This window comes from Coregonus clupeaformis, chromosome 10 (genome assembly GCF_020615455.1).
Source record: "Coregonus clupeaformis isolate EN_2021a chromosome 10, ASM2061545v1, whole genome shotgun sequence".
Lineage (NCBI taxonomy): Eukaryota > Metazoa > Chordata > Actinopteri > Salmoniformes > Salmonidae > Coregonus > Coregonus clupeaformis.
The window spans coordinates 36,555,509-36,581,813 of record NC_059201.1 but is presented as its reverse complement, the minus strand read 5'-3'; the positions used below and the strand labels follow the sequence as shown (position 1 = coordinate 36,581,813).

The 26,305-nt window shown below is 47.3% G+C and overlaps 1 protein-coding gene across 1 annotated transcript; it reads left to right on the top strand.

Moving 5' to 3' along the window:
- The first annotated feature begins 450 nt into the window (after positions 1-450).
- znf831 (zinc finger protein 831) lies at positions 451-23,175 on the top strand. The gene is given in 5 exon segments (XM_045223317.1): positions 451-3,092; positions 3,094-6,458; positions 11,974-12,016; positions 12,059-12,230; positions 22,274-23,175. Coding segments are annotated over 5 exon segments (7,056 nt in total). The 5' UTR covers positions 451-477; the 3' UTR covers positions 23,135-23,175.
- The last annotated feature ends 3,130 nt before the right edge of the window (positions 23,176-26,305 follow it).

Here is a 26,305-nt window from a genome sequence, read left to right as displayed (position 1 = left end):
CATTCTCTCTCTCATTCTCTCTCTCTCTCGTTCTCTCTCTCTTTCTCTCTCTCTCGCTCATTCTCTCTCTCTCTCTCTCTCTCTCTCTCTCTCTCTCGCTCTCATTCGCTTTCTCTCTCTCTCTCGTTTTCTCTCTTTCTTGCTCTCCCTCATTCTCTCTCTCTCTCTCTCTCTCTCATTCTCTCTCTCTCTCTCTCTCATTTTCATTCTCTCTCTCGTTCTCGCTCTCTCTCATTCTCTCTCTATCTCTCTCGTTCTCGCTCTCTCTCTGTCTCTCTCTCTCTCTCTCTCGTTCTCTCGTTCTCTCTCTCTCTCGTTTTGGTTGGTCAGTCAGTCAGCCAGCCAGTAAGCAAGTTACTCTGTGATCTTGGTTATCATCAGTAGAATGCTGAGTAGATCCTGTGATCCTGAAAACTGTTTCTTTTCCAGGTAATGAAAAGACAGACCTTGTATCAGAACGTCGGCAGTGCTGTTACCATGGAGACTGCCAAGCGAGGCTTGGTGAATGTGCTAGCGTCTGGCAGCAGCTCCATCTCAGTCTCCGTCTCAGAGCAGAGAGAGAACAGCATCAACAACAGCATGCCAGTCCGGGCTCCTTTAACCACCTTGTTCCTCCACACCGTGACAGGCCTTCCTTCACTCCCCCAAACTCAGCCAGCTGCCTCCCAGGACTCTACGACCCTCCGTCTGTCCATCCCTGCCCTGGGCTCCATTCCTCAGCAGGACTCCACAGGCTCCCTACCCTTCCTGACTCTCCACCTCCCGTCCTGGTTGCAGCTCCATCAGCAGGCCCCACCATCAGGACTGAGGGCCTCTGTGTCTGTGTCTGCAGCCAGACCCACCAGGTCTGCTGGGAAGCACCTGTGTCCTCACTGCGGCCGTGACTGTATGAAGCCCAGTGTCCTGGAGAAACACATGCGCTGCCACACCGGGGAGCGGCCCTACCCCTGCACCACCTGCGGCATCTCTTTCAAGACCCAGAGCAACCTCTACAAGCACCGCCGCACACAGGCCCACGCACGCCTCTGCTCCGGGTCGCTGGGCAGTCTACAAGGTCACTCATCCCTGAGCAGCTTGGACAGTCTGCAGGGCCATTCCTCAGTGAGCAGCTTGGACAGTCTGCAAGGTCACTCATCCCTTGGATCGTTGGACAGTCTGGGCAGTCTGCAGGGCCATTCCTCCCTGGGCAGTCTGGGCAGTCTGCAGGGCCATTCCTCCCTGAGCAGCTTGGACAGTCTACAGGGCCATTCCTCCCTGGGCAGTCTGGACAGTCTGCAGGGCCACAGTCTACAGGGAAATCGTCTGCAAGGTCACCAGGACAGTCTGTGCAGTTTACAGGGTTCCAGGGATTCCCTCACCTCCAGCCCTTCTCTAGATACCCTCAGCCAGGACCCAGGCAGTCTGGATAATGGCAGCTCTCTCCCTGCTACCACCACCACCACCCCCTCCCCCAGCCTTGGCCAGAGGAGTCGGATAGACACAGGCAGAGACACAGACACAGGCTGGGACCTGCATAAGGCTGGGTTAGAGGGTATCCTCCTGGCTCCTGGGGAGAACCAGAGTATAGAGTTATCCAAGAGGAGGAGAGAAGCGGAGGAAGCGAGGGATGAACAGAGAGAGAGCAGGAAGGATCAAGATAGAGAGAAGCCACTGTTGACCCCGTCCCGTCACCTCCCGCTCCGGAGACAGCAGGCTGCCATCTTTTCTCAGTGGGAGGGTTCTCTGGCCAGGGGGATGGCCCAGAACCAAGACAGCTTCCTGTCTAGAGGGAAGATCCAGAGCCACGACAGCACCGACTCCAGCTACAGCGAGACCTCCAGCCCTGGGTCTGGACCGTACAACCACAGCCATGGGTCTGGACCGTACAACCACAGCCATGGGTCTGGACCGTACAACCACAGCCCTGGGTCTGGACCGTACAACCACAGCCCTGGGTCTGAACCACACAACCACAGCCCTGGGTCTAAACCACACAACCACAGCATGGAGTCAGTCGCAGAGTCTTGTATGGAGATAATGGACCAGCCAGACACCTTCCACACACAGCCTGATCAAACCAACACCACACACACACAGCCTGATCAAACCAACACCACACACACACATACACCCACACAGCCTTCACCCACACAGATCAACACCACTTACACACACTCACAGGTAAACGCCACACACACACCTACACGGCCAGACCTCACCGTGTCTCAGCCCAGGAGCACAGTCTCAGTCCAGGCCCAGCAGAGTCTTGAGGAGAGAATCTCCAAGCTGATCTCAGAGAACGACGCGGTGGTGGAGGACAAACACCTGAACACGGTCCGACCCAGGAAGACCCTCCTGTCCAAACAGGGCAGCATCGACCTGCCCATGCCCTACACCTACAAAGACTCCTTCCACTTCGATATGAGGAACAGCAGCAGGCCTCCTACAGCCAGCGCTGGGCTGGCCTGGCAGAGAGGGGAGAGGGGAGGAGGGAGGCCAGGTCTGTATAGTTCGGTCCCTACCCAGACCTCCACCAGCCTAGAGCAGGGTCATCATGCCCCACTGGCCCGCAGTAGCTCCCTGCCCCACAATGTGGGTCTCCAGGGTACAGACAGAGCCGGCTCAGCCTCTCCTCACCACTCCCATCCTCACCACAGAGACTGGCCACACCTGGGCCGTAAGGGCAGCTCTGGACTACTTTACCCAGTAGGCTTTGCCACCAAGTCTGTGGACCATCATGCATCAGGCCACCGCCCACTGGTCAGACAGGCGGCCGTGGACAGCCTCCCGACGGACGGACCGATGACGTTAGCAGCAGGCGACAATCTCATTCCCTGCGGTCTCGGCTCAGATGGCGACGGAGGCGTGGATGGAGAGCTGAGCAGAAAGAGTCATAGGAAGAAGTCCCAGAAGTTTGCCTACAGTAAGTGGTACAAGTATGGAGGAGGAGGAGGGACGTTCACAAAGCTCTACAGCCCAGAGAAGGCAGCTGATCCGGGGGTTTTGAAGGCTAAGAGGTCCTTAGCTGGTCTGGAGCCGGAGCGGGTCCTGGGAGTTCAGAGAGGCTCAGCAGTCTGCACAGACCTGGGTAACATCACTGGTCTCAAGTAGTGCCACTGTGTGTCATCCATCCCGTCTCCGAGACAACCTTTCACCTGTCAATCACTTATATCTCCCACCCAGTCATCTCCATACCACACACACTTCTTCTCTCAAACATCCCCTCCAGAGAGCCCAGTCAGTCTCAACAGAAGCGTTTTCTAACAGGACTGACTGTGTGTCTATGACGGTGACCCACCAGCAGAAACACACAAACTGTGTGTCACAACGATGTGGAAGTCACATTCCCTCAGAGAGGAAGAAGCAGAAGATTGAGAATAACGTCTGTCTTCTGGAGGGAGGAAGAGGCCTAAACAACAGCAGTAAACTGAACCAACTGCCTGGCCTGAACCAACCCTCATCCTCAGTCAGAGGTGGGATGGCCAAGCCCTCCTCCTCCTCTGATTCAGCCAAGACCAGTTTCCTCCCTAAGTACCAGTTGAGGCTTCCAAGAGCAGAGACAGACTCAGGGCCTGCAGGCCTCACCCCAACACAACCTAGAGGAACCATCAGCCCTATCAGTGCTTCATCAGTCATAGGCTTAGCACAGGGTCAGTGCAGGTCTGCTACGCCTGTCACAGCCTTAGTACAAAGCCAGTCTGCTACGCCTGTTTCTGTTCAGAGTCAGCATGTCAAACCGTCCATAGCGTTGATGCAAAGTCAGTCTGAGGAGAACCAATATGCCACACCACTCTCTGCTTCAGTACAGAGTCACCATGCCACACCACTCTCTGCTTCAGTTCAGAGTCACCATCTCACACCACTCTCTGCTTCAGTTCAGAGTCACCATGCCACACCACTCTCTGCTTTAATTCAGAGTCACCATGCTACACCACTCTCTGCTTCAGTTCAGAGTCACCATGCCACACCACTCTCTGCTTCAGTTCAGAGTCACCATGCCACACCCCTCTCTGCTTCAGTTCAGAGTCACCATGCCACACCACTCTCTGCTTCAATTCAGAGTCACCATGCCACACCACTCTCTGCTTCAGTCCAGAGTCACCATGCCACACCACTCTCTGCTTCAGTTCAGAGTCACCATGCCACACTACTCTCTGCTTCAGTCCAGAGTCACCATGCCACACCACTCTCTGCTTCAGTTCAGAGTCACCATGCCACACCACTCTCTGCTTCAATTCAGAGTCACCATGCCACACCACTCTCTGCTTCAGTTCAGAGCATGCCCTTGAAAATGTCAGTATATGGTCAGTCTGCTACACCCAACACCACTTCCACACCAACCCCCCACCCTGCTCTCATAGTCGCAGACCATGTCAACCCTCTAAATGATGTTACTACAGAGGTCAACCCTGCTGCTGCACCATGTCATCCTACAGCAGCTTTAGCATGCCATGCTATTCCATTCACTAAAACACAGTCATCTCCATACTATCCATCAGTAGCATACCCTGCTATACCATTCACTGTCAGTCACAGCAGCCAGCCAGAGGGGCGGAAAGTGTTCCATGTGCGGACAGCGGACCTCCACATCTGTCTCCAGCTCATCTCAGACGAACAGCTGGCGCTTATAGAGCCTCAGATAGAACGACAGGATATGACATCAGAGCCTCAGATAGAGAAACAGGATATGACATCAGAGCCTCAGATAGAGAAACAGGATATGACATCAGAGCCTCAGATAGAGAAACAGGATATGACATCAGAGCTTCAGATAGAGAAACAGGATATGACATCAGAGACTCAGATAGAGAAACAGGATATGACATCAGAGCCTCAGATAGAGAAACAGGATATGACATCAGAGCCTTCTCATGGTCAGCATCATGGAACGATGGGAGTAGCGGTGGATCCAGTAGGAACCACAACCAAAAAGGAAGCCTTCCAAACCAGCTCATGTGTTCTACCTGACACTGAAACACATGGGGGGACAGTAAAGGATGTAACACACAGGAGGACAGCAAAGCACGTGACACAGGAAGTCACTGGACCTCTGGACCCAGTAGAACCTTCTTCATCACAGCATGAGAACAACAGAGGTTTCTCTGGCGATGAAGAGTGCCAGCATTTAGCAGCAGTATGTTGTCATGACCAGGACCAGCTCTCAACAGACACCCCGTCTAGTCCTGTAACTCCTCGTACTCAGACTGACAGATCAGAGATGATGGAAGCTGCTCCTCTGACCAACACAGAGCAGCAACTGTCTCATAATGGTTATGTTTCACCTGAACCACCTGACCCAGGACTACCTTTCCAGAACGACCCAGACACCAACACCGTCCTAGAGACTCCAGGATTATATCCTCAGAACCACCCAGACACCAACACCGTCCTAGAGACTCCAGGATTATATCCTCAGAACCACCCAGACTCCAACACCGTCCTAGAGACTCCAGGATTATATTCTCAGAACCACCCAGACTCCAACACCGTCCTAGAGACTCCAGGATTATATCCTCAGAACCACCCAGACACCAACACCGTCCTAGAGACTCCAGGATTATATCCTCAGAACCACCCAGACTCCAACACCGTCCTAGAGACTCCAGAACTATCTTTCCAGAACCACCCAGACACCAACACCGTCCTAGAGACTCCAGAACTATCTCCTCAGAACCACCCAGACACTGTCAACATGACACCAGCTCTGCCTCTCAACCGGGGTACCCAGTCTAGAACTCTCCAGAAACACCCAGACACCAACATGGTCACAGGGCTTCTTCAGAACCACATAGACACTAGCAACGTGGCTCCAGTGACTCTATCTCTGCCTCAGAACCACACCAACGTGGGTCCAGTGAGTCTATTTCTCCCTCCGAGGACATCAGGTGGTGTAGCGTCAGCTGCTGCCTCTCTGGGAGGAGTGGAACCAGCCAGGAGTCAGACAGACAGAGGAGAAGAACAAGGCCTCCCTCTGCGCCTCCTCCCAGAGGAGCACCTCCTCCTTTCTTCAGACAGGACAGTCAGTGAAGGGGTCAGCCCCTCTCATCAGGACTGGTCTGAACAGGGCCTTGATACTACTGAGAACAGTATTGTCATCCTCCCTAGCAGCACTGCTTCATCTCCGTACAATCATGTGTCGGATAGTCCTGGAGAAGCCATCTCAGCTGGACCATTGGTCTGTAATGGTCTGCTACCTGGAGAACCCAACTCAGCTGGACCATTGGTCTGTAATGGTCTGCTACCTGGAGAACCCAACTCAGCTGGACCATTGGTCTGTAATGGTCTGCTACCTGGAGAAGCCATCTCAGCTGGACCATTGGTCTGTAATGGTCTGCTACCTGGAGAAGCCAACTCAGCTGGACCATTGGTCTGTAATGGTCTGCTACCTGGAGAAGCCATCTCAGCTGGACCATTGGTCTGTAATGGTCTGCTACCTGGAGAAGCCATCTCAGCTGCAGTCAACCACAGCCTCACAGCAGGTAGGAACACCTCTTATTAACATGTATGGTCTAATATTGCTCCAACACTGACTCCTGGTCAAGCCAAATATTCATTTTGTAAATGTTCAAAATGTAAACGTATGAAGCTAGTTGAGTGTAATATTATTGTGAACTGTAAAGACATTTCTGAAATCTTTGTTTGCTCCACAAGGTGTCAGTAAGTGATCATGGTTCCTTTCAGATCCTCTCTAGAAGTGATAGGTGTCAGTAGGTGATCATGGTTCCTTTCAGATCCTCTCTAGAAGTGATAGGTGTCAGTAGGTGATCCATAAAGCCCAGCTCTGTGGAGTGAACGGCTTAAAGTGGTCCTATGGACAGATACTCCAATCTCCACTGTGGAGCTTTGCAGCTCTTTCAGGGTTATCTTTGGTCTCTTTGTTGCCTCTCTGATTAATGCCCTCCTTGCCTGTTCCGTGAGTTTTGGTGGGTGGCCCTCTCTTGGCAGGTTTGTTGTGGTGCCATATTCTTTCCATTTTTTAAATAATGGATTCAATGGTGCTCAGTGGGATGTTCAAAGTTTCTGATATTTGTTTATAACCCAAATCTGTACTTCTCCACAACTTTGTCCCTGACCTGTTTGGAGAGCTCCTTGGTCTTCATGGTGTCACTTGCTTGGTGTTGCCCCTTGCTTAGTGGTGTTTCAGACTCTGAGGCCTTTCAGAACAGGTGTATATATACGGAGATCATGTGACAGATCATGTGACACTTAGATTGCACACAGGTGGACTTTATTTAAGTAATTATGTGACTTCTGAAGATGATTGGTTGCACCAGATCTTATTTATGGGCTTCATAGCAAAGTGAGTGAATACATATGCACGCACCACTTTTCCGTTATTTATTTTTTAGAATCATTGAACAAAAATGAAAGACAGGGCTACGTTCAAGAACACAAGTTGTCACGATCGTTGAGAGACGGGTCAGACCAAGGTGCAGCGTGGTATGCGTACATATTTATTACTGAAAATAAACACTATACAAAACAACAAAAGCAATGTAACGTGAAGTCCTATGGGCTATACACAAAACAAGCCAAACAGGAACACAAACAAGATCCCACAACTAAGGTAGGCAACCAGGCTACTTAAGTATGATCCCCAATCAGAGACAACGAGCGACAGCTGCCTCTGATTGGGAACCACACCCGGCCAAACATAGAAAGATCAACCTAGATCTACAACATAGAAATACACTAACATAGATCTCAACAGAAACTCACACCCTGACCCAACCAACAAGAGTTCTCTCGACCAGGGAGTGACAGTACACCCCCCCCCCCAAAGGTGCGTACTCCGGCCGCACCAACCTGACTCATTAGGGGAGGGTCCGGGTGGGCATTCAGCCTCGGAGGCGGATCCGGCTCCAGGTGTGACGACCTCTCCCTCTCTGCCTCCCCGTTGCGCCCCTGGTCTGGTCTGGACCTCGGCGCGATGCTTCCCCTCTCCTTCCTCCCACGATGCACCAAGCCCTGTCTGGACCCTGGTGTGGGAGGCCCCGACCCTTGAGAGGGGCTGACCTCTGGGCCTGGAGTAGAGCCGCTGCCCGGAGCTGAACCGGACCCCGGTGGAGCGGACTGCTCTGGCTCTGGAGTGGAGCCGCTGACCGGAGCTGGACTGGGCACCGGTGGAGCGGACTGCTCTGGCTCCGGAGTGGAACCGCTGACCGGAGCTGGACTGGGCACCGGTGGAGCGGACTGCTCTGACTCCGGAGTGGAACCGCTGACCGGAGCTGGACTGAGAACACGCACCACTGGTCTGGTGCGAGGAGCAGGCACGGGTCGTGCCGCACTGGAGACACGCACCACTGGTTTGGTGCGAGGAGCAGGTATGGGCCGTACCGGACTGGATACACGCACCACTGGTTTGGTGTGGGGAGCAGTTACGGGCCGTACTGGACTGGATACGCGCACCACTGGTTTGGTGCGGGGAGCAGGTACAGGGCGTACCGGGCTGGCGACACCACCACTGGTTTAGTGCGGGGAGCAGGTATGGGCCGGACTGGACTGGATACACGCACCACTGGTTTGGTGCGAGGAGCTGGCACAGGCCATACCGGGCTGTGGAGGCGCACTGGAGGTCTGGAGCGTAGAGCTGGCACAACCCGTCCTGGCTGGATGCTCACTTCCGCACGCTACGTGCGTGGCATTAGCACAGGACGCACTGGACTGTGCAGGCGCACTGGTGACACAGTGCGTATCTCCACACAACACGGAGCCTGCACGGTCACACGCTTCTTAGCGTGACTACGGGGAGTTGGCTCTGCTCTGAACCCTGGCTCCGCCAACCACCCCGTGTGCCCCCCAATTTTTTTTTCTTGGGGCTGCTTCTCGGGCTTCCTTCGTGACCGCGTCCTTTGAAGTCGCTGTTTCTCTCCTGCCTGGGCTTCCTCCTTCGCCCAGGGTCCTTTATCGGCTACACTCTCCTTCTCCACCCTCATCCCTTTCAGGGCCCTCTATATGCTTGGCCAGATCCTCTCTTATCTCCCTCCAAGTCCATGATCTCTGCTCCTCCTGGACACACTGCTTGGGCCATTGGTGGTGGGATCTTCTGTCACGATCGTTGAGAGACGGGTCAGACCAAGGTGCAGCGTGGTATGCGTACATATTTATTACTGAAGATAAACACTATACAAAACAACAAAAGCAACGTAACGTGAAGTCCTATGGGCTATACACGAAACAAGCCAAACAGGAACACAAACAAGATCCCACAACTAAGGTAGGCAACCAGGCTACTTAAGTATGATCCCCAATCAGAGACAACGAGCGACAGCTGCCTCTGATTGGGAATCACACCCGGCCAAACATAGAAAGATCAACCTAGATCTACAACATAGAAATACACTAACATAGATCTCAACAGAAACTCACACCCTGACCCAACCAACAAGAGTTATCTCGATCAGGGCGTGACACAAGGTTGACTAAGAAAATAAATACAGAACCTTACAGTCAAAAGTTTGGACACACCTACTCATTCAAGGGTTTTTAAAAAAAAAAAAAAAGATCTACATTGTAGAATAATAGTGAAGACATCAAAACTATGCAATAACACATGGAATCATGTAGTAACCAAAAAAGTGTTAAACAAATCAAAATATATTTTATATTTTATATTCTTCAAAGTAGCCACCCTTTACCTTGATGACAGCTTTGCACACTTTGTAGAGAGAACAGTCTATGACTAGGGTGGCTGGAGTCTTTGGCAATTTTTAGGGCCTTCCTCTGACACCGCCTGGTATAGAGGTCCTGGATGGCAGGAAGCTTGGCCCCAGTGATGTACTGGGCCGTACGCACTACCCTCTGTAGTGCCTTGCAGTCGGAGTCCGAGCAGTTGCCATACCAGGCGGTGATGCAACCAGTCAGGATGCTCTCGATGGTGCAGCTGTAGAACTTTATGAGGATCTGAGGACCCATGCCAAAATCTTTTTAGTCTCCTGAGGGGGAATAGGCGTTGTCGTGCCCTCTTCACAACTGTCTTGGTGTGTTTGGACCATGATAGTTTGTTAATGATGTGGACACCAAGGAACTTGAAGCTCTCAACCTGCTCCACTACAGCCCCGTCGATGAGAATGGGGGCGTGCTCGGTCTTCCTTTTCCTGTAGTCCACATTGTATATTTAAGTCTGTGTGTCGGTGTATATGTTAGTCTGTGTGTTGGTGTATATGTTAGTCTGTGTGTCGATGTATAAGTTAGTCTGTGTCTCTAATATCTAATCATACTGTCTCTAATGTCTAATCATACTGTCTCTAATGTCTAATCATACCGTCTCTAATGTCTAAACTGTCTCTAATGTCTAATCATACTGTCTCTAATGTCTAATTAAACTGTCTCTAATGTCTAATCATACTGTCTCTAATGTCTAATCATACCGTCTCTAATGTCTAAACTGTCTCTAATGTCTAATCATACTGTCTCTAATGTCTAATTAAGCTGTCTCTAATGTCTAATCATACTGTCTCTAATGTCTAATCATACTGTCTCTAATGTCTAATCATACTGTCTCTAATGTCTAATTAAACTGTCTCTAATGTCTAATTAAACTGTCTCTAATGTCTAATCATACTGTCTCTAATATCCAATCGTACTGTCTCTAATGTCTAATCATACTGTCTCTGATGTCTAATCATACTGTCTCTAATGTCTAATTAAACTGTGTATAATGTCTAATTATACTGTCTCTAAAGTCTAATCATACTGTCTCTAATGTATAATCTGTCTCTAATGTCTAATCATACTGTCTCTACTGTCTAATCATACTGTCTCTAATGTCTAATCATACTGTCTCTAATGTCCAATCGTACTGTCTCTAATGTCTAATCGTACTGTCTCTGATGTCTAATCATACTGTCTCTAATGTCTAATTAAACTGTGTATAATGTCTAATCATACTGTCTCTAATGTCTAATCATACTGTCTCTAATGTCTAATCTGTCTCTAATGTCTAATCATACTGTCTTTAATGTCTAATCATATTGTCTCTTATGTCTAATCATACCGTCTCTAATGTCTAATGAAACTGTTTTAATGTCTAATTAAACTATATCTAATATCTAATCATACTGTCTCTAATGTCTAATTAAACTGTCTCTAATGTCTAATCATACTGTCTCTAATGTCTAATCGTACTGTCTCTAATGTCTAATCATACTGTCTCTAATGTCTAATGTACTGTCTCTAATGTCTAATTAAACTGTCTCTAATATCTAATCATACTGTCTCTAATGTCTAATTAAACTGTCTCTAATGTCTAATCATACTGTCTCTAATCTCTAATCGTACTGTCTCTAATGTCTAATCATACTGTCTCTAATATCTAATCATACTGTCTCTAATGTCTAATCACACTGTCTCTAATGTCTAATCATACTGTCTCTAATGTCCAATCGTACTGTCTCTAATGTCTAATCATACTGTCTCTAATGTCTAATTAAACTGTGTATAATGTCTAATTATACTGTCTCTAATGTCTAATCATACTGTCTCTAATGTCTAATCTGTCTCTAATGTCTAATCATACTGTCTTTAATGTCTAATCATATTGTCTCTAATATCTAATCATATTGTCTCTAATGTCTAATCATACCGTCTCTAATGTCTAATGAAACTGTTTTAATGTCTAATTAAACTGTATATAATATCTAATCATACTGTCTCTAATGTCTAATTAAACTGTCTTTAATGTCTAATCATACTGTCTCTAATGTCTAATCGTACTGTCTCTAATGTCTAATCATACTGTCTCTAATGTCTAATCGTACTGTCTCTAATGTCTAATTAAACTGTCTCTAATATCTAATCATACTGTCTCTAATATCTAATCATACTGTCTCTGATGTCTAATCATACTGTCTCTAATGTCTAATCATACTGTCTCTAATGTCCAATCGTAATGTCTCTAATGTCTAATCATACTGTCTCTAATGTGTAATCATACTGTCTATAATGTCTAATCGTACTGTCTCTAATGTCTAATTAAACTGTTTTGTCCTAAAGGAGCCAAGAAGAGCCTTGACAGAGGAGGAGAAGAGAGGGAGAAGAGAGGAAGAGAAGAGAAGGAGGAAGGCTCCAGAGGAACGAGTCTGAAAGATGAAGAGGTGTTGGAAGAGAGGGAGGAGAGAGAAGAGGTGTTGGAGGAGAGAATGGAGAGAGAAGAGGTGTTGGAGGAGAGAATGGAGAGAGAAGAGGTGTTGGAGGAGAGGGAGGACACAAGGGAAGCACCTGGCCATACCTCACATGGGTTTAGAGGAGAGGTAAGTCAAGCCATGTGTCTATCTGTCTATATGTCTATAAATCAAAAAACACATTCACTAGACCCAGACCTTAACACTGCTGACAACTGCAAGAAACTAAAGCAAAATCCCCCCACGTAGACACATATTCTTATCAACAGACATCTCTCCCACACAGACACACATTGTTATCAACAGACATCTCTCCCACACAGACACACATTGTTATCAACAGACATCTCTCCCACACAGACATGCAACATATACAGTGGGGAGAACAAGTATTTGATACACTGCCGATTTTGCAGGTTTTCCTACTTACAAAGCATGTAGAGGTCTGTAATTTTTATCATAGGTACACTTCAACTGTGAGAGACGGAATCTAAAAAATCCAGAAAATCACATTGTATGATTTTTAAGTAATTAATTTGCATTTTATTGCATGACATAAATATTTGATACATCAGAAAAGCAGAACTTAATATTTGGTACAGAAACCTTTGTTTGCAATTACAGAGATCATACATTTCCTGTAGGTCTTGACCAGGATTTTGGCCCACTCCTCCATACAGACCTTCTCCAGATCCTTCAGGTTTCGGGGCTGTCACTGGGCAATAACGGACTTTCAGCTCCCTCCAAATATTTTCTATTGGGTTCAGGTCTGGAGACTGGCTAGGCCACTCCAGGACCTTGAGATGCTTCTTACGGAGCCACTCCTTAGTTGCCCTGGCTGTGTGTTTCGGGTCGTTGTCATGCTGGAAGACCCAGCCACGACCCATCTTCAATGCTCTTACTGAGGGAAGGAGGTTGTTGGCCAAGATCTCGCGATACATGGCCCCATCCATCCTCCCCTCAATACGGTGCAGTCGTCCTGTCCCCTTTGCAGAAAAGCATCCCCAAAGAATGACGTTTCCACCTCCATGCTTCACGGTTGGGATGGTGTTCTTGGGGTTGTACTCATCCTTCTTCTTCCTCCAAACACGGCGAGTGGAGTTTAGACCAAAAAGTTATATTTTTGTCTTATCAGACCACATGACCTTCTCCCATTCCTCCTCTGGATCATCCAGATGGTCATTGGCAAACTTCAGACGGGCCTGGACATGCGCTGGCTTGAGCAGGGGGACCTTGCGTGCGCTGCAGGATTCTAATCCATGACGGCGTAGTGTGTTACTAATGGTTTTCTTTGAGACTGTGGTCCCAGCTCTCTTCAGGTCATTGACCAGGTCCTGCCGTGTAGTTCTGGGCTGATCCCTCACCTTCCTCATGATCATTGATGCCCCACGAGGTGAGATCTTGCATGGAGCCCCAGACCGAGGGTGATTGACCGTCATCTTGAACTTCTTCCATTTTCTAATAATTGCGCCAACAGTTGTTGCCTTCTCACCAAGCTGCTTGCCTATTGTCCTGTAGCCCATCCCAGCCTTGTGCAGGTCTACAATTTTATCCCTGATGTCCTTACACAGCTCTCTGGTCTTGGCCATTGTGGAGAGGTTGGAGTCTGTTTGATTGAGTGTGTGGACAGGTGTCTTTTATACAGGTAACGAGTTCAAACAGGTGCAGTTAATACAGGTAATGAGTGGAGAACAGGAGGGCTTATTAAAGAAAAACTAACAGGTCTGTGAGAGCTGGGATTCTTACTGGTTGGTAGGTGATCAAATACTTATGTCATGCAATAAAATGCAAATTAATTACTTAAAAATCATACAATGTGATTTTCTGGATTTTTGTTTTAGATTCCGTCTCTCACAGTTGAAGTGTACCTATGATAAAAAATTACAGACCTCTACATGCTTTGTAAGTAGGAAAACCTGCAAAATCGGCAGTGTATCAAATACTTGTTCTCCCCACTGTATATTAGAAGTAATGATTTATTGCATATCATTTATTGCTCTCGTTCACACTGTCATCCTCTCTCACTATTAGTTAAAAATTTGAGTTGACTGCCTGTGTCCCAAATAGCACCCTATTCCCTATATAGTGCACTACATTTGACCAGGGCCCTTAGCGATGCAGCCTATATCTCATATCATCTCATACCTTCATACCAGGCATACAACAACTGTAATATGTAGGTTGTTAAGGAGGTATGTGTGGGTTATTACAGAGTGAGTACAGGTAGGCTGCAGGTATCTGCAGAATGTCCCTGGTCTGACCTGATGGTCTGGGTTAGTCTGGGTCTGTGTCCCAAATTGCACCCTATTCCCTATTGGCACTGGTCAAAAGTTGTGCACTATAAAAATGCAGCTGACAGACACGGTCACCCTGTTTCATGCTCCTAGCCAACCTGTTTCTATCTCCTAGCCAACCTGTTTCTATCTCCTAGCCAACCTGTTTCTATCTCCTAGCCAACCTGTTTCTAGCTCCTAGCCAACCTGTTTCTATCTCCTAGCCAACCTGTTTCTAGCTCCTAGCCAACCTGTTTCTAGCTCCTAGCCAACCTGTTTCTAGCTCCTAGCCAACCTGTTTCTAGCTCCTAGCCAACCTGTTTCTAGCTCCTAGCCAACCTGTTTCATGCTCCTAGCCAACCTGTTTCATGCTCCTAGCCAACCTGTTTGCAGTATACATATTTTTTGTTTGTTATTTCTTACATTATTTGCTCAGATTGGTTCTTGTATTACTACCTACAGCCCCAAAAAACTTTTGGATATTAGATATTTGTTTGAACATCCAGAGGCAGCTCTATTCATCCCGGGGGGTGCACCAAAACGGTGACGCCGGACAGCAGGAACAAGAAGAGGGCCCTAGTTAGATTCAGGCGGTGTTCATACATACAGTGCAGTGAAAAAGTATTTCCCCCTTTCTGATTTTCTCTAGTTTTGCATATTTCTGATACTGAATGTTATCAGATCTTCAACCAAAACCTAATGTTAGATAATTGGAACCTGAGTTTACAAATAACAAAAACAATGGATACTTATTTAATTTATTTAATTAACAAAGTTATGCAACACTCAATTCCCCCTATGTGAAAAACTAATTGCCCCCTTACACTCAATAACTAGTTGTGCCACCTTTAGCTGCAATGTCTGCTAACAAATGCTTCCTGTAGTCGTTGATCAGTCTCTCACATCGCTGTGGAGGAATTTTGCCCCACTCTTGCATGCAGAACTGCTTTAACTCAGCGACATTTGTGGGTTTTCAAGCATGAACTGCTCGTTTCAAGTCCTGCCACAACATCTCAATTGGGATTAGGTCTGGACTTTGACTAGGCCATTCCAAAACTTCAAAATGTGTTGCTTTTTAACCATTTTCATGTAGACTTGATTGTTTTGGATCATTGTCTTGCTGCATGACCCAGCTGCGCTTCAGCTCACAGACGGATGGCCTGACAGAGAGCAGAACTCATGGTTCCTTCAATTAAGGCAAGTCGTCCAGGTCCTGAGGCAGCAAAGCATCCCCAAACTATCACACCACCACCACCATGCTTGACCGTTGGTATGATGTTCTTACTGTGGAATGCAGTGTTTGGTTTTCGGCAGGCATAATGGGACCCAAGTCATCCAAAGAATTGACTCAAGTTTGCCAAAAAGCACCTGGAAGCACCTGGATAATCATCAAGACTCTTGGAAGAACTTTCTATGGACAGATGAGTCAAAAGCATAACTTTTTGGACAAAAAGAAAAGCATAAGGTTCTCGAACATTTAAAGAGATTGTCAGCAGATGTGGTTTTCATGCTAGAGTTACATAAAAAAAAAAGAAGGAGGAATGTAATATTTAAAGAGGATCTGGGTTGCAGAGGCCTATGCTGCCACCTACTGTAGAAACATCAGAGGTGTCGGCATCCTGATAAATAACAATATACAAATTCCCTTACAACCCAGCACGTCAAATCAAATCAAATGTATTGGTCACATACACATGGTTAGCAAAATGCTTCTAAGTGTAGCAAAATGATTGTGGACCAAGAAGGCCATTTTCTAATGTTGAATTGTATATTACATGGTGAAAAATACACATTGATATCATTCTATGTCCCACATGGGGCAAATCTGGTGTTTTTAGATAAAGCTACACCACCGGTCAAAGGTTTTAGAACACCTACTCATTCAAGGGTGTTTCTATATTTTCTACATTGTAGAATAATAGTGAATACATCAAAACTATGAAATAACACATATGGAATCATGTAGTAACCAAAAAAGTGTTAAACAAATCAAAATATATTTTATATTTGAGATTCTTCAAGTAGCCACCCTTTGCCTTGATGACATATTTGCACACTCTTGGCATTCTCTCAACCAGCTTCATGAGGTAATTTGTGGAATTTCTTTCCTTCTTAATGTATTTGAGCCAATCAGTTGTGTTGTGACAAGGTGGGGGGGTATACTGGAAGATAGCCCTATTTGGTAAAAACCAAGCCCATCTTATGGCAAGAACAGCTCAAAAAAGCAAAGAGAAATGACAGTCCATCTTTACTTTAAGACATGAAGGTCAGTCAATACAGAACATTTCAAGAACTTTGAACGTTTCTTCGAGTGCAGTCGCTAAAACCATCAAGCGCTATGATGAAAACTGGCTCTCATGAGGACCGCCACAGGAATGGAAGACCCAGAGTTACCTCTGCTGCAGAGGATAAGTTCATTAGAGTTACCAGCCTCAGAAATTGCAGTCCAAATAAATGCTTCACAGAGTTCTGAACATCAACTGTTCAGAGGAGACTGTGTGAATCAGGCCTTCATGGTCAAATTTCTGCAAAGAAACCACTACTAAAGGACACCATTAAGAAGAAGAGACTTGCTTGGGCCAAGAAACACGAGCAATGGACATTAGACCGGTGGAAATTTGTCCTTTCGTCTGGAGTCCAAATTTGTCTTTGTGAGACGCGGTGTGGGTGAACGGATGAGTTCCGCTTGTGTATTTCCACCCGTAAAGCATGGAGGAGGTGTTATGGTGTGGGGGTACTTTGCTGGTGACACTGTCTGTTATTTATTTAGAATTCAAGGCACACTTAACCAGCATGGCTACCACAGCTGGCTGAAGCCGACCCCCACGACGTCGGGAGTCCAGGAGGTATCTGACGGCATAGGCGGACGTCCCTCGACGTCCAGGGGAGGCGGAGGGGTGTCGTGGGGGTCGGCTTCAGCCAGGGGACCAGGAACCACCGGCCTGAGGAGGGAGACATGAAAAGAAGATGAGATTCGGTACCTGGTGGACTGGGAGGGGTACAGTCCAGAGGAGCGGTGTTGGGTTCCGGTGGACGACATTCTAGATCCCAACATCATCTGAGATTTACAATTTCGCCGACCGGCCCGCTCCTCGCTCTTGGGGCCATCCCCCTGGCCGGCGTCGTCCTGCGGCTGGAGCTGCGCATCAGGAGCCGCGCATCAGATGGGGGGTACTGTCACGTCTACTCCCGCTCCCCTTCTCCGGCGGATTACTAACCACCGGTCCTGGCAACCCATCATTACACGCACCTGGCAACCCTCATGAGGCACACCTGGAATAAAGCACTACCCTGATTTCTCCCGCTTTATCTAGCACTCCCTAGCATCACTCTTCAGGTAGTATTGGTTTTGTTTTCATGTTAGATGCTTCCCTTGTTTTGTATTCGTCCCGTGTTCGTTTTCATTAACCTCACACTGCACTTGCTTCCAGACTCCCTGTGTCTACGTTACAAAAATATTATATTTGTATTTATTATGGATCCCCATTAGCTGCTGCCAAGGCAGCAACTACTCTTCCTGGGGTCCCGCAAAATTTAGGCAGTTATACATTTGAAAAACATTACAATACATTAATAACAGATTTCACAACATATTAAGTGTGTGCCCTCAGGCCTCTACTCTACTACCACATATCTATAAAAATCCATGTGTACATTTTTGCATAGTGCGTATGTTATTGTGTGTTTGTACACATGTCTCTGTTTGTGTTGCTTCACAGTCCCCGCTGTTCCATAAAGTGAATTTGTATCTTTATTTTTTTATCTAATTTTACTGCTGGCATGAGTTACTTGATGTGGAATAGAGTTCCATGTAGTCATGGTTCTATGTAGTACTGTACGCCTCCCATTGTCTGTTCTTGACTTGGGGACTGTGAAGAGACCTCTTGTGGCATGTCTTGTGGGGTATGCATGGGTGTCTGAGCTGTGTGCCAGTAGTTCAAACAGACAGCTCGGTTCATTCAACATGTCAATACCTCTCACAAATACAAGTGATGAAGTCAATCTCTCCTCCACTTTGAGCCAGGAGAGATTGACATGCATATTATTAATGTTAGCTCTCTGTGTACATCCAAGGGCCAGCCGTGCAGCTCAGTTCTGAGCCAATTGCAATTTTCCTAAGTCCCTCTTTGTGGCACCTGAACACATGACAGAACAGTAGTCCAGGTGCGACAAAACTAGGGCCTGTAGGACCTGCCTTGTTGATAGTGCTGTTAAGAAGGCAGAGCAGTGCTTTATTATGGACAGACTTCTCCCCATCTTAGCTACTGTTGTATCAATATGTTTTGACCATGACAGTTTACAATCCAGGGTTACTCCAAGCAATTTAGTCTCCTCAACTTGCTCAATTTCCAAATTATTCATTACAAGATTTAGTTGAGGTTAGGGTTTAGTAAATTATTTGTCCCAAATACAATGCTTTTAGTTTTTGAAATATTTAGATCTAACTTATTCCTTGCCACCCATTCTGAAACGAATTGCAGCTCTTTGTTAAGTGTTTCTGTCATTTCAGTTGCTGTAGTAGCTGACGTGTATAGTGTTGAGTCATCCGGATACATAGACACACTGGCTTTACTCAAAGCCAGTGGCATGTCCTTAGTAAAGATTGAAAAAAGTAAGGGGCCTAGACAGCTGCCCTGGGGAATTCCTGACTCTACCTGGATTTTGTTGGAGAGGCTTCCATTAAAGAACACCCTCTGTGTTCTGTTAGACTAAAGCAAAACTATATACAAATAATACATTATCTGATGAAATTGCTTTAGAAAGGGGTACAAGACAGGGATTTCCTCTCTCCCCCCTCCTGTTTGCACTGGCAATTGAACCGCTTGCAGACATTTTTTGACAGGACCCAAACATAAAAGGTATGAGTATTGGTAAACATGAATATAAACTAAACTTATTTGCAGATGATCTCCTGATATACCTGACCAATATTGAAAACTCAATGCCCCCTTTGTTAAAAATATTTTCAGAATACTCTGAAATCTCAGAATATAAAATTAACGTGAAAAAAACTACAGCTGTCCTTTAAGTGGACCACAACACATATTAAATAATTAGGATGCTTAATAAGTGACAACAAATAAATAAAGATAACTTTACTCCATTACTTAACAATATGAAAGCATATTTAATTTAATGGAATAATCTTCCCATAAATCTTACAGGTAGAATAAACCTCTTCAGAATGGCATGGCTTGTATTTATTTTCGGTAATACCAATTACCCCACTGAAGACATTCTTTTTAAAAAGTGTACTTGGTCATAACAAACTTTATATGGGAAAATAAAATTCATAGAATAAAAAGGAAAGTTTTACATTTTCCTAAGTCTGAGGGTGGTTTTAACCTTCCAGATTTGTATCAACTCGCTACTTGGGGCTTTTACTTGCGACATATAGTTAAGTGCACTAAAGAGGAACAAAGAGTACATATTGAAGATGCTAAGAACATTAACTTCATAGTTAAGAACACTATAACAATATGGACGAAAATGAAACGTATTCTACAAGAACCAATATCACTCCCTAGAAATCCAACAGGACAACGACCCTAAGCACACAGCCAAGACAACGCAGGGGTGGCTTCAGGACAAGTCTTTGAATGTCCTTGAGTGGCCCAGCCAGAGCCCGGACTTGAATCCGATCGAACATCTCTGGACAGACCTGAAAATAGCTGTGCAGCGACGCTCCCCATCAAACCTGACCGGTCTTGAGAGGATCTGCAGAGAAGAACGGGAGAAACTCCCCAAATACAGGTGTGGCAAGCTTGTAGCGTCATACCCAAGAAGACTCAAGGCTGTAATCGCTGCCAAAGGTGCTTCAACAAAGTACTGAGTAAAGGGTCTGAATACTTATGTAAATGTGATATTAATATTATACTTTTTTTTATAAATTAGCAACAATTTCTAAAAACCTGTTTTTGCTTTATCATTATGGGGTATTGTGTGTAAATTGATGAGGGGAAAAAACTATTTAGTCAATTTCAGAATAAGGCTGTAACGTAACAAAATGTGGAAAAAGTCAAGGGGTCTGAATACTTTCCGAAGGCACTGTATACACTGACTCCGTGACTGGGTTCATCAGGAAGTGCATAGAGGATGTTGTTCCCACTGTGCAATTAGAACTTATCCAAACCAAAAACCGTGGATAGATGGCAGCATTCCCTCAAAACTGAAACCGCGAACCACCGCATTTAACCACGGCAAGGTGACTGGGAAGATGGACCTGTACAAATAGACCAGCTATGACCTCCGTAAGGCAATCAAAGTAGCAAAAATGACAGCAAACTCAACTGCTCAGACACGAGACGTATGTGGCTGGGTCTCCAGACAATCACAGGTTATAAAGGGAAAGCCAGCCACGTCGCGGACACCGACGCCTCGCTCCCGGATGAGCTAAACATCTTCTTCGAGGGCCCCCTCCGCTCACGAGGACTGTGAGCTCTCATTCTCTTATGGGCAACATGAGTAAGTAATTTAAGCGTGTTAACCCTCGTAAGGTTGCCGGCCAAGACGGCATCCCAATTCGGGTCCTCAAAGCATGTGCAGACCAGCTGGCTGGAGTGTTTACGGACATATTCAATCTTTCCCTATCCCAGTCTGTTGTCCCCACTTGCTTCAAGATGTCCATCAGTGTTCCTGTACCCAAGAAAGTGAAGGTAACTGAAGTAAATGACTATCGCACCCCGTAGCACTCACTTCTGTCATCATGAAGTTCTTTGAGAGGCTAGTTAAGGATCACATCACCTCCACCTTACCCGACAACCTAGGGACATTACAATTCGCATACCGCCCCAACAGATCCACAGACGACGCCATCACACTGCACACTGCCCTGTCCCATCTGGACAAGAGGAATACCTACGTAAGAATGCTGTTCATTGACTACAGCTCAGCCTTCAACACCATAGTGCCCTCCAAGCTCATCACTAAGCTCAGGGCCCTGGGTCTGAACCCCTCCCTGTGCAATTGGGTCCTGGACTTCCTGACGGGCCGTCACCAAGTGGTGAAAGTAAGCAACAACACCTCCACTACGCTGATCCTCAACACAGGGGCCCCACAGGGGAGTGTGCTCAGCCCTCTCCTGTACTCCCTGTTCACCCATGACTGCGTGGCCATGCTCAATCATCAAGTTTGCAGACGACACAACAGTAGTAGGCCTGATTACCAACAATGACGAGACAGCCTACAGGAAGGAGGTGAGGGCCCTGGCGGAGTGGTGCCAGGAAAATAACCTCTACCTCAACATCAACAAAACGAAGGAGCTGATCTTGGACTACAGGAGACAGCAGAGGGAGCAGGCCCCATCCACATCGATGGGGCTACAGTGGAGAGAGTCAAAAGTTCAAGTTCCTCTGCGTCACTGAGGACCTGAAATGGTCCCTTACGGACCTGGTCATCCTGATATTTTTTACTTTTGGATTATGTTGGTATTGTTTTCTAGGTATTATTACTGCACTGTTGGAGCTAGAAACACAAGCATTTCACTGCAACTGCGATAACATCAGCAAATATGTGTACATGACCAATAAACTTTGATTTGATTTTGATGAAGAAAAAGGTTTGCTATTTGGGACACAGCTTTGGGTCAGTCGGGGTTAGTGGACTGTCTATGTGGTCTATCTGATGGTCTGTCTATGTGGTCTATCTGATGGTCTGTCTATGTGGTCTATCTGATGGTCTGTCTATGTGGTCTATCTGATGGTCTGTCTATTTGGTCTATCTGATGGTCTGTCTATTTGGTCTGCTGGCATTCCTTCTTAAACTATCCAACACATTGTGGACTGTGAAGCTACAAGAACGACCTGGAAATGTTGACCTTCCTCTCCATGCCTAAATACTAACTCTTATACTCTGATACTTCACTTCATTACACAACTCTGATACTTCTCTCTCTGACAGGATGAAGCAGATTCACATCACAGCATCTGGACGCCGCTGCCATCTTACCATCATCTATATCAGACACCAACCAGCGTGTCTCACAACTTTTCAAAGGCCCCTCAGCAACAGATCAACTTAACCTCAGAAACAGACCCCTCATATAACCAACAGACCAGCTCCTTGCATAACCCTGACCCCACCACCCTGACCCCATCATGGACAAGCCCTTCAGATGACCCTGACCCCACCACCCTGACCCCATCATGGACAAGCTCTTCAAATGACCCTGACCCCACCACCCTGACCCCACCATGGACAAGCCCTTCAAATGACCCTGACCCCACCACCCTGACCCCACCATGGACATGGACTATGGACCCCACTGTGTGTCATAGCACCCCATCCTTTAGTGATACCAGCATCTTCAGCAGCTCACGGATTCTGTCTAAGATAGAGACAAACAGTGTCCTCCCCTCCAACCAACTTCAGAGCCACAGTGAGACCAGCATGGTGTATGAATATGTGAGAAGGGCAGGAAATACACACCCCTTCCCTACAGCACAGTGTGTGAGCAGGGTTAGGGCCCCTACAGCACAGTGTGTGAGCAGGGTTAGGGCCCCTACAGCACAGTGTGTGAGCAGGGTTAGGGCCCCTACAGCACAGTGTGTGAGCAGGGTTAGGGCCCCTACAGCACAGTGTGTGAGCAGGGTTAGGGCCCCTACAGCACAGTGTGTGAGCAGGGTTAGGGCCCCTACAGCACAGTGTGTGAGCAGGGTTGGGGGGGTGCAGAGTAGCAGGGTTGGGGGGGTGCAGAGTAGCAGCCTGGAGGACCAAGAGGACAGTAGTGATGATGAAGGGAAACTGATCATTGAGCTTTAGACAGCAGTTAGAGTTACTACATGGAATACAGACAGACTGGAAGAGGGGAGATGGAGAGGAGGGGTGGAGAGGAGGGGGAGGGAGGGGGAGAGGGAGAGGAGGGAGGACAGGAGGGGAGGGAGGGGAGGGGAGGGAGGGAGGACAGTAGAGGTGGTGGGAGAGGAGAGGGAGGACAGGGGAGGTGGGGAGGGAGGGAGGAGAGATGGAGAGGGGAGGGAGGAGAGGAGAGGAGGGAGGGAGGAGAGGGAGGACAGGAGAGGTGGGGAGGGAGAGAAGGGGTGGGGAGGGGAGGGAGGAGAGGGAGGGAGGGGAGAGGAGGGGTGGGAGGACAGGAGGGGAGGGAGGAGAGGGAGGACAGGAGAGGTGGGGAGGGAGAGAAGGGGTGGGGAGGGGAGGGAGGACAGGAGGGGTGGGGAGGGGGGTGGAGGGAGGACAGGAGAGGAGGGGTGGTGGGAGAGGAGGGGTGGGGAGGGAGGAGAGGAGGGGTGGTGGGAGGGAGGAGAGGGAGGACAGGAGGGGTGGGAGGGAGGGAGGACAGGAGGGGTGGGGAGGGGGAGAGGAGGGGTGGTGGGAGGGAGGAGAGGGAGGACAGGAGGGGTGGGAGGGAGGGAGGAGAGAAGGGGGAGGGGGTGGGAGGAGAGAAGGGGAGAGGGTGGGAGAAGAGGAGGGGTGGAGGGAGGACAGGAGGGGTGGGAGGAGAGGAGGAGGGGAGGGGAGGAGGGAGGGAGGGAGAAGGGGAGGGGGGTAGGAGAAGAGGAGAGGAGGGGTGGGAGGAGAGGAGGAGGAGAGGAACATGGAGAGGGAAGAAGAAGGGAGGAGATGGAGAGGAGGTGGCCTGGGGAACACTGACTAGGGTGGGGAACGCATGGAGATTAACAGGACATTAGCTGGGGTGGGGAACGCATGGAGATTAACAGGACATTAGCTGGGGTGGGGAACGCATTGAGATTAACAGGACATTAGTTTGGGTGGGGAACGCATTGAGATTAACAGGACATTAGCTGGGGTGGGGAACGCATGGAGATTAACAGGACATTAGCTTGGGTGGGGAACGCATGGAGATTAACAGGACATTAGCTGAGGTGGGGAACGCATGGAGATTAACAGGACATTAGCTGAGGTGGGGAACGCATGGAGATTAACAGGACATTAGCTGGGGTGGGGAACGCATGGAGATTAACAGGACATTAGCTGGGGTGGGGAACGCATTGAGATTAACAGGACATTAGCTGGGGTGGGGAACGCATGGAGATTAACAGGACATTAGCTGGGGTGGGGAACGCATGGAGATTAACAGGACATCAGCTGGGGTGGGGAACGCAACTCACCATAGATCTCCTTCCATCAGTGTCTCTGTCTGTCCGGGTAGCTGATGACTGGACTGTGTAACAGGAGAAACTGATACAGGATCCAATTTTACATGAATAATCTTCTGATTGTTTTTGTTTTATGGGACTCAAATGAACCTGGCGTCACACATGTTGTATATAACTGACAGAAAAACATTTGATTAAATCTATATAGTGTACATTGTTTAATGTTGTGTTTTGTCAGATGTTTTAGATCAAATTAAAGTTGCATAATATTGTTTCAGATATTGTGTGCTTGTATTAATGTTACTTTTTAATAACATACAGAGACTGATTATTATGAATAACATGAATGACATAACATATGCATAATCTGTGCCCCTCTAGACTGGTTTATATGAATAATTTGACACATTATCTTACATATTATATTGCATATTATTAATACCATTACATAATGACTGGCCCTTCAAGATTGGTGAACTGAAACATCCACACAGGAACATCAAGCCACAGTCTTTAATTCTGACCGTGAATTAATTACCTTATAATTCCACCACCTTTATGCACTATGAAACAATGAATAAGTTCGAGCAACCAGTCGGTTCCAAGTGGAACAACATCTATTGTAGAGGTAGAATAAGGGAGAGGTAGAGGAAAAACATAGGAAGAGGTAAAACAACATAGATGTAGAGGTATAAACAAGGGAGAGGTGTAGTAGAGGTAGAACAAGTGAGAGTTTGAGGTGGAACAAGGGATATATATATGTAGAACAAGGGAGAGGTGGAGGTAGAGGTAGAACAAGAACAAGGGAGAAGTAGAAAACGATAGAGGTAGAGGGAGAGGTAGTGGTAGGCCAAGGGAGAGGAAGAGGTAGACCAAGGGAGATGTGGTCCCCTGTAGCTCAGTTGGTAGAGCATGGCGCTTGCAACGCCAGGGTTGTGGGTTCGCTTCCCACGGGGGGCCAGTATTAAAAATGTATGCACTCACTAACTGGAAGAGAGCGTCTGCTAAATGACTAAAACAGTTTTCATTGGTAAAACAAGGTAGAGGTATAAACAAGGGATAGGTATATGTAGTTCACAGGAGAGGCAGCAGTAGAACAACGGAGAGGTAAAAAAACAGAAAACTTGAGCGTGCATAACTATTCACCCCCCCCCAAAGTCAATACTTTGTAGAGCCACCTTTTGCAGCAATTACAGCTGCAAGTCTCTTGGAGTATGCCCATTCTTCAAGGCAAAACTGCTCCAGCTCCTTCAAGTTGGATGGGTTCCACTGGTGTACAGCAATCTTTAAGTCATACCACAGATTCTCAATTGGATTGAGGTCTGGGCTTTGACTAGGCCTTTCCAAGACATTGAAATGTTTCCCCTTAAACCACTCAAGTGTTGCTTTAGCAGTATGCTTAGAGTCATTGTCCTGCTGAAGGTGAACCTCCGTCCCAGTCTCAAATCTCTGGAAGACTGAAACAGGTTTCCCTCAAGAATTTCCCTGTATTTAGCGCCATCCATCATTCCTTCAATTCTGACCAGTTTCCCAGTCCCTGCCGATGACAAACATCCCCACAGCATGATGCCGCCACCACCATGCTTCACTGTGGGGATGGTGTTCTCGGGGTGATGAGAGGTGTTGGGTTTGCGCCAGACATAGCGTTTTTCTTGATGGCCAAAAAGCTCAATTGTAGTCTCATCTGACTGGAGTACCTTCTTCCATATGTTTGGGGAGTCTCCCACATGGCTTTTGGCGAACACTAAACGTGTTTGCTAATTTTGTTCTTTAAGCAATGGCTTTTTTCTGGCCACTCTTCCGTAAAGCCCAGCTCTGTGGAGTGTATGGCTTAAAGTGGTCCTATGGACAGATA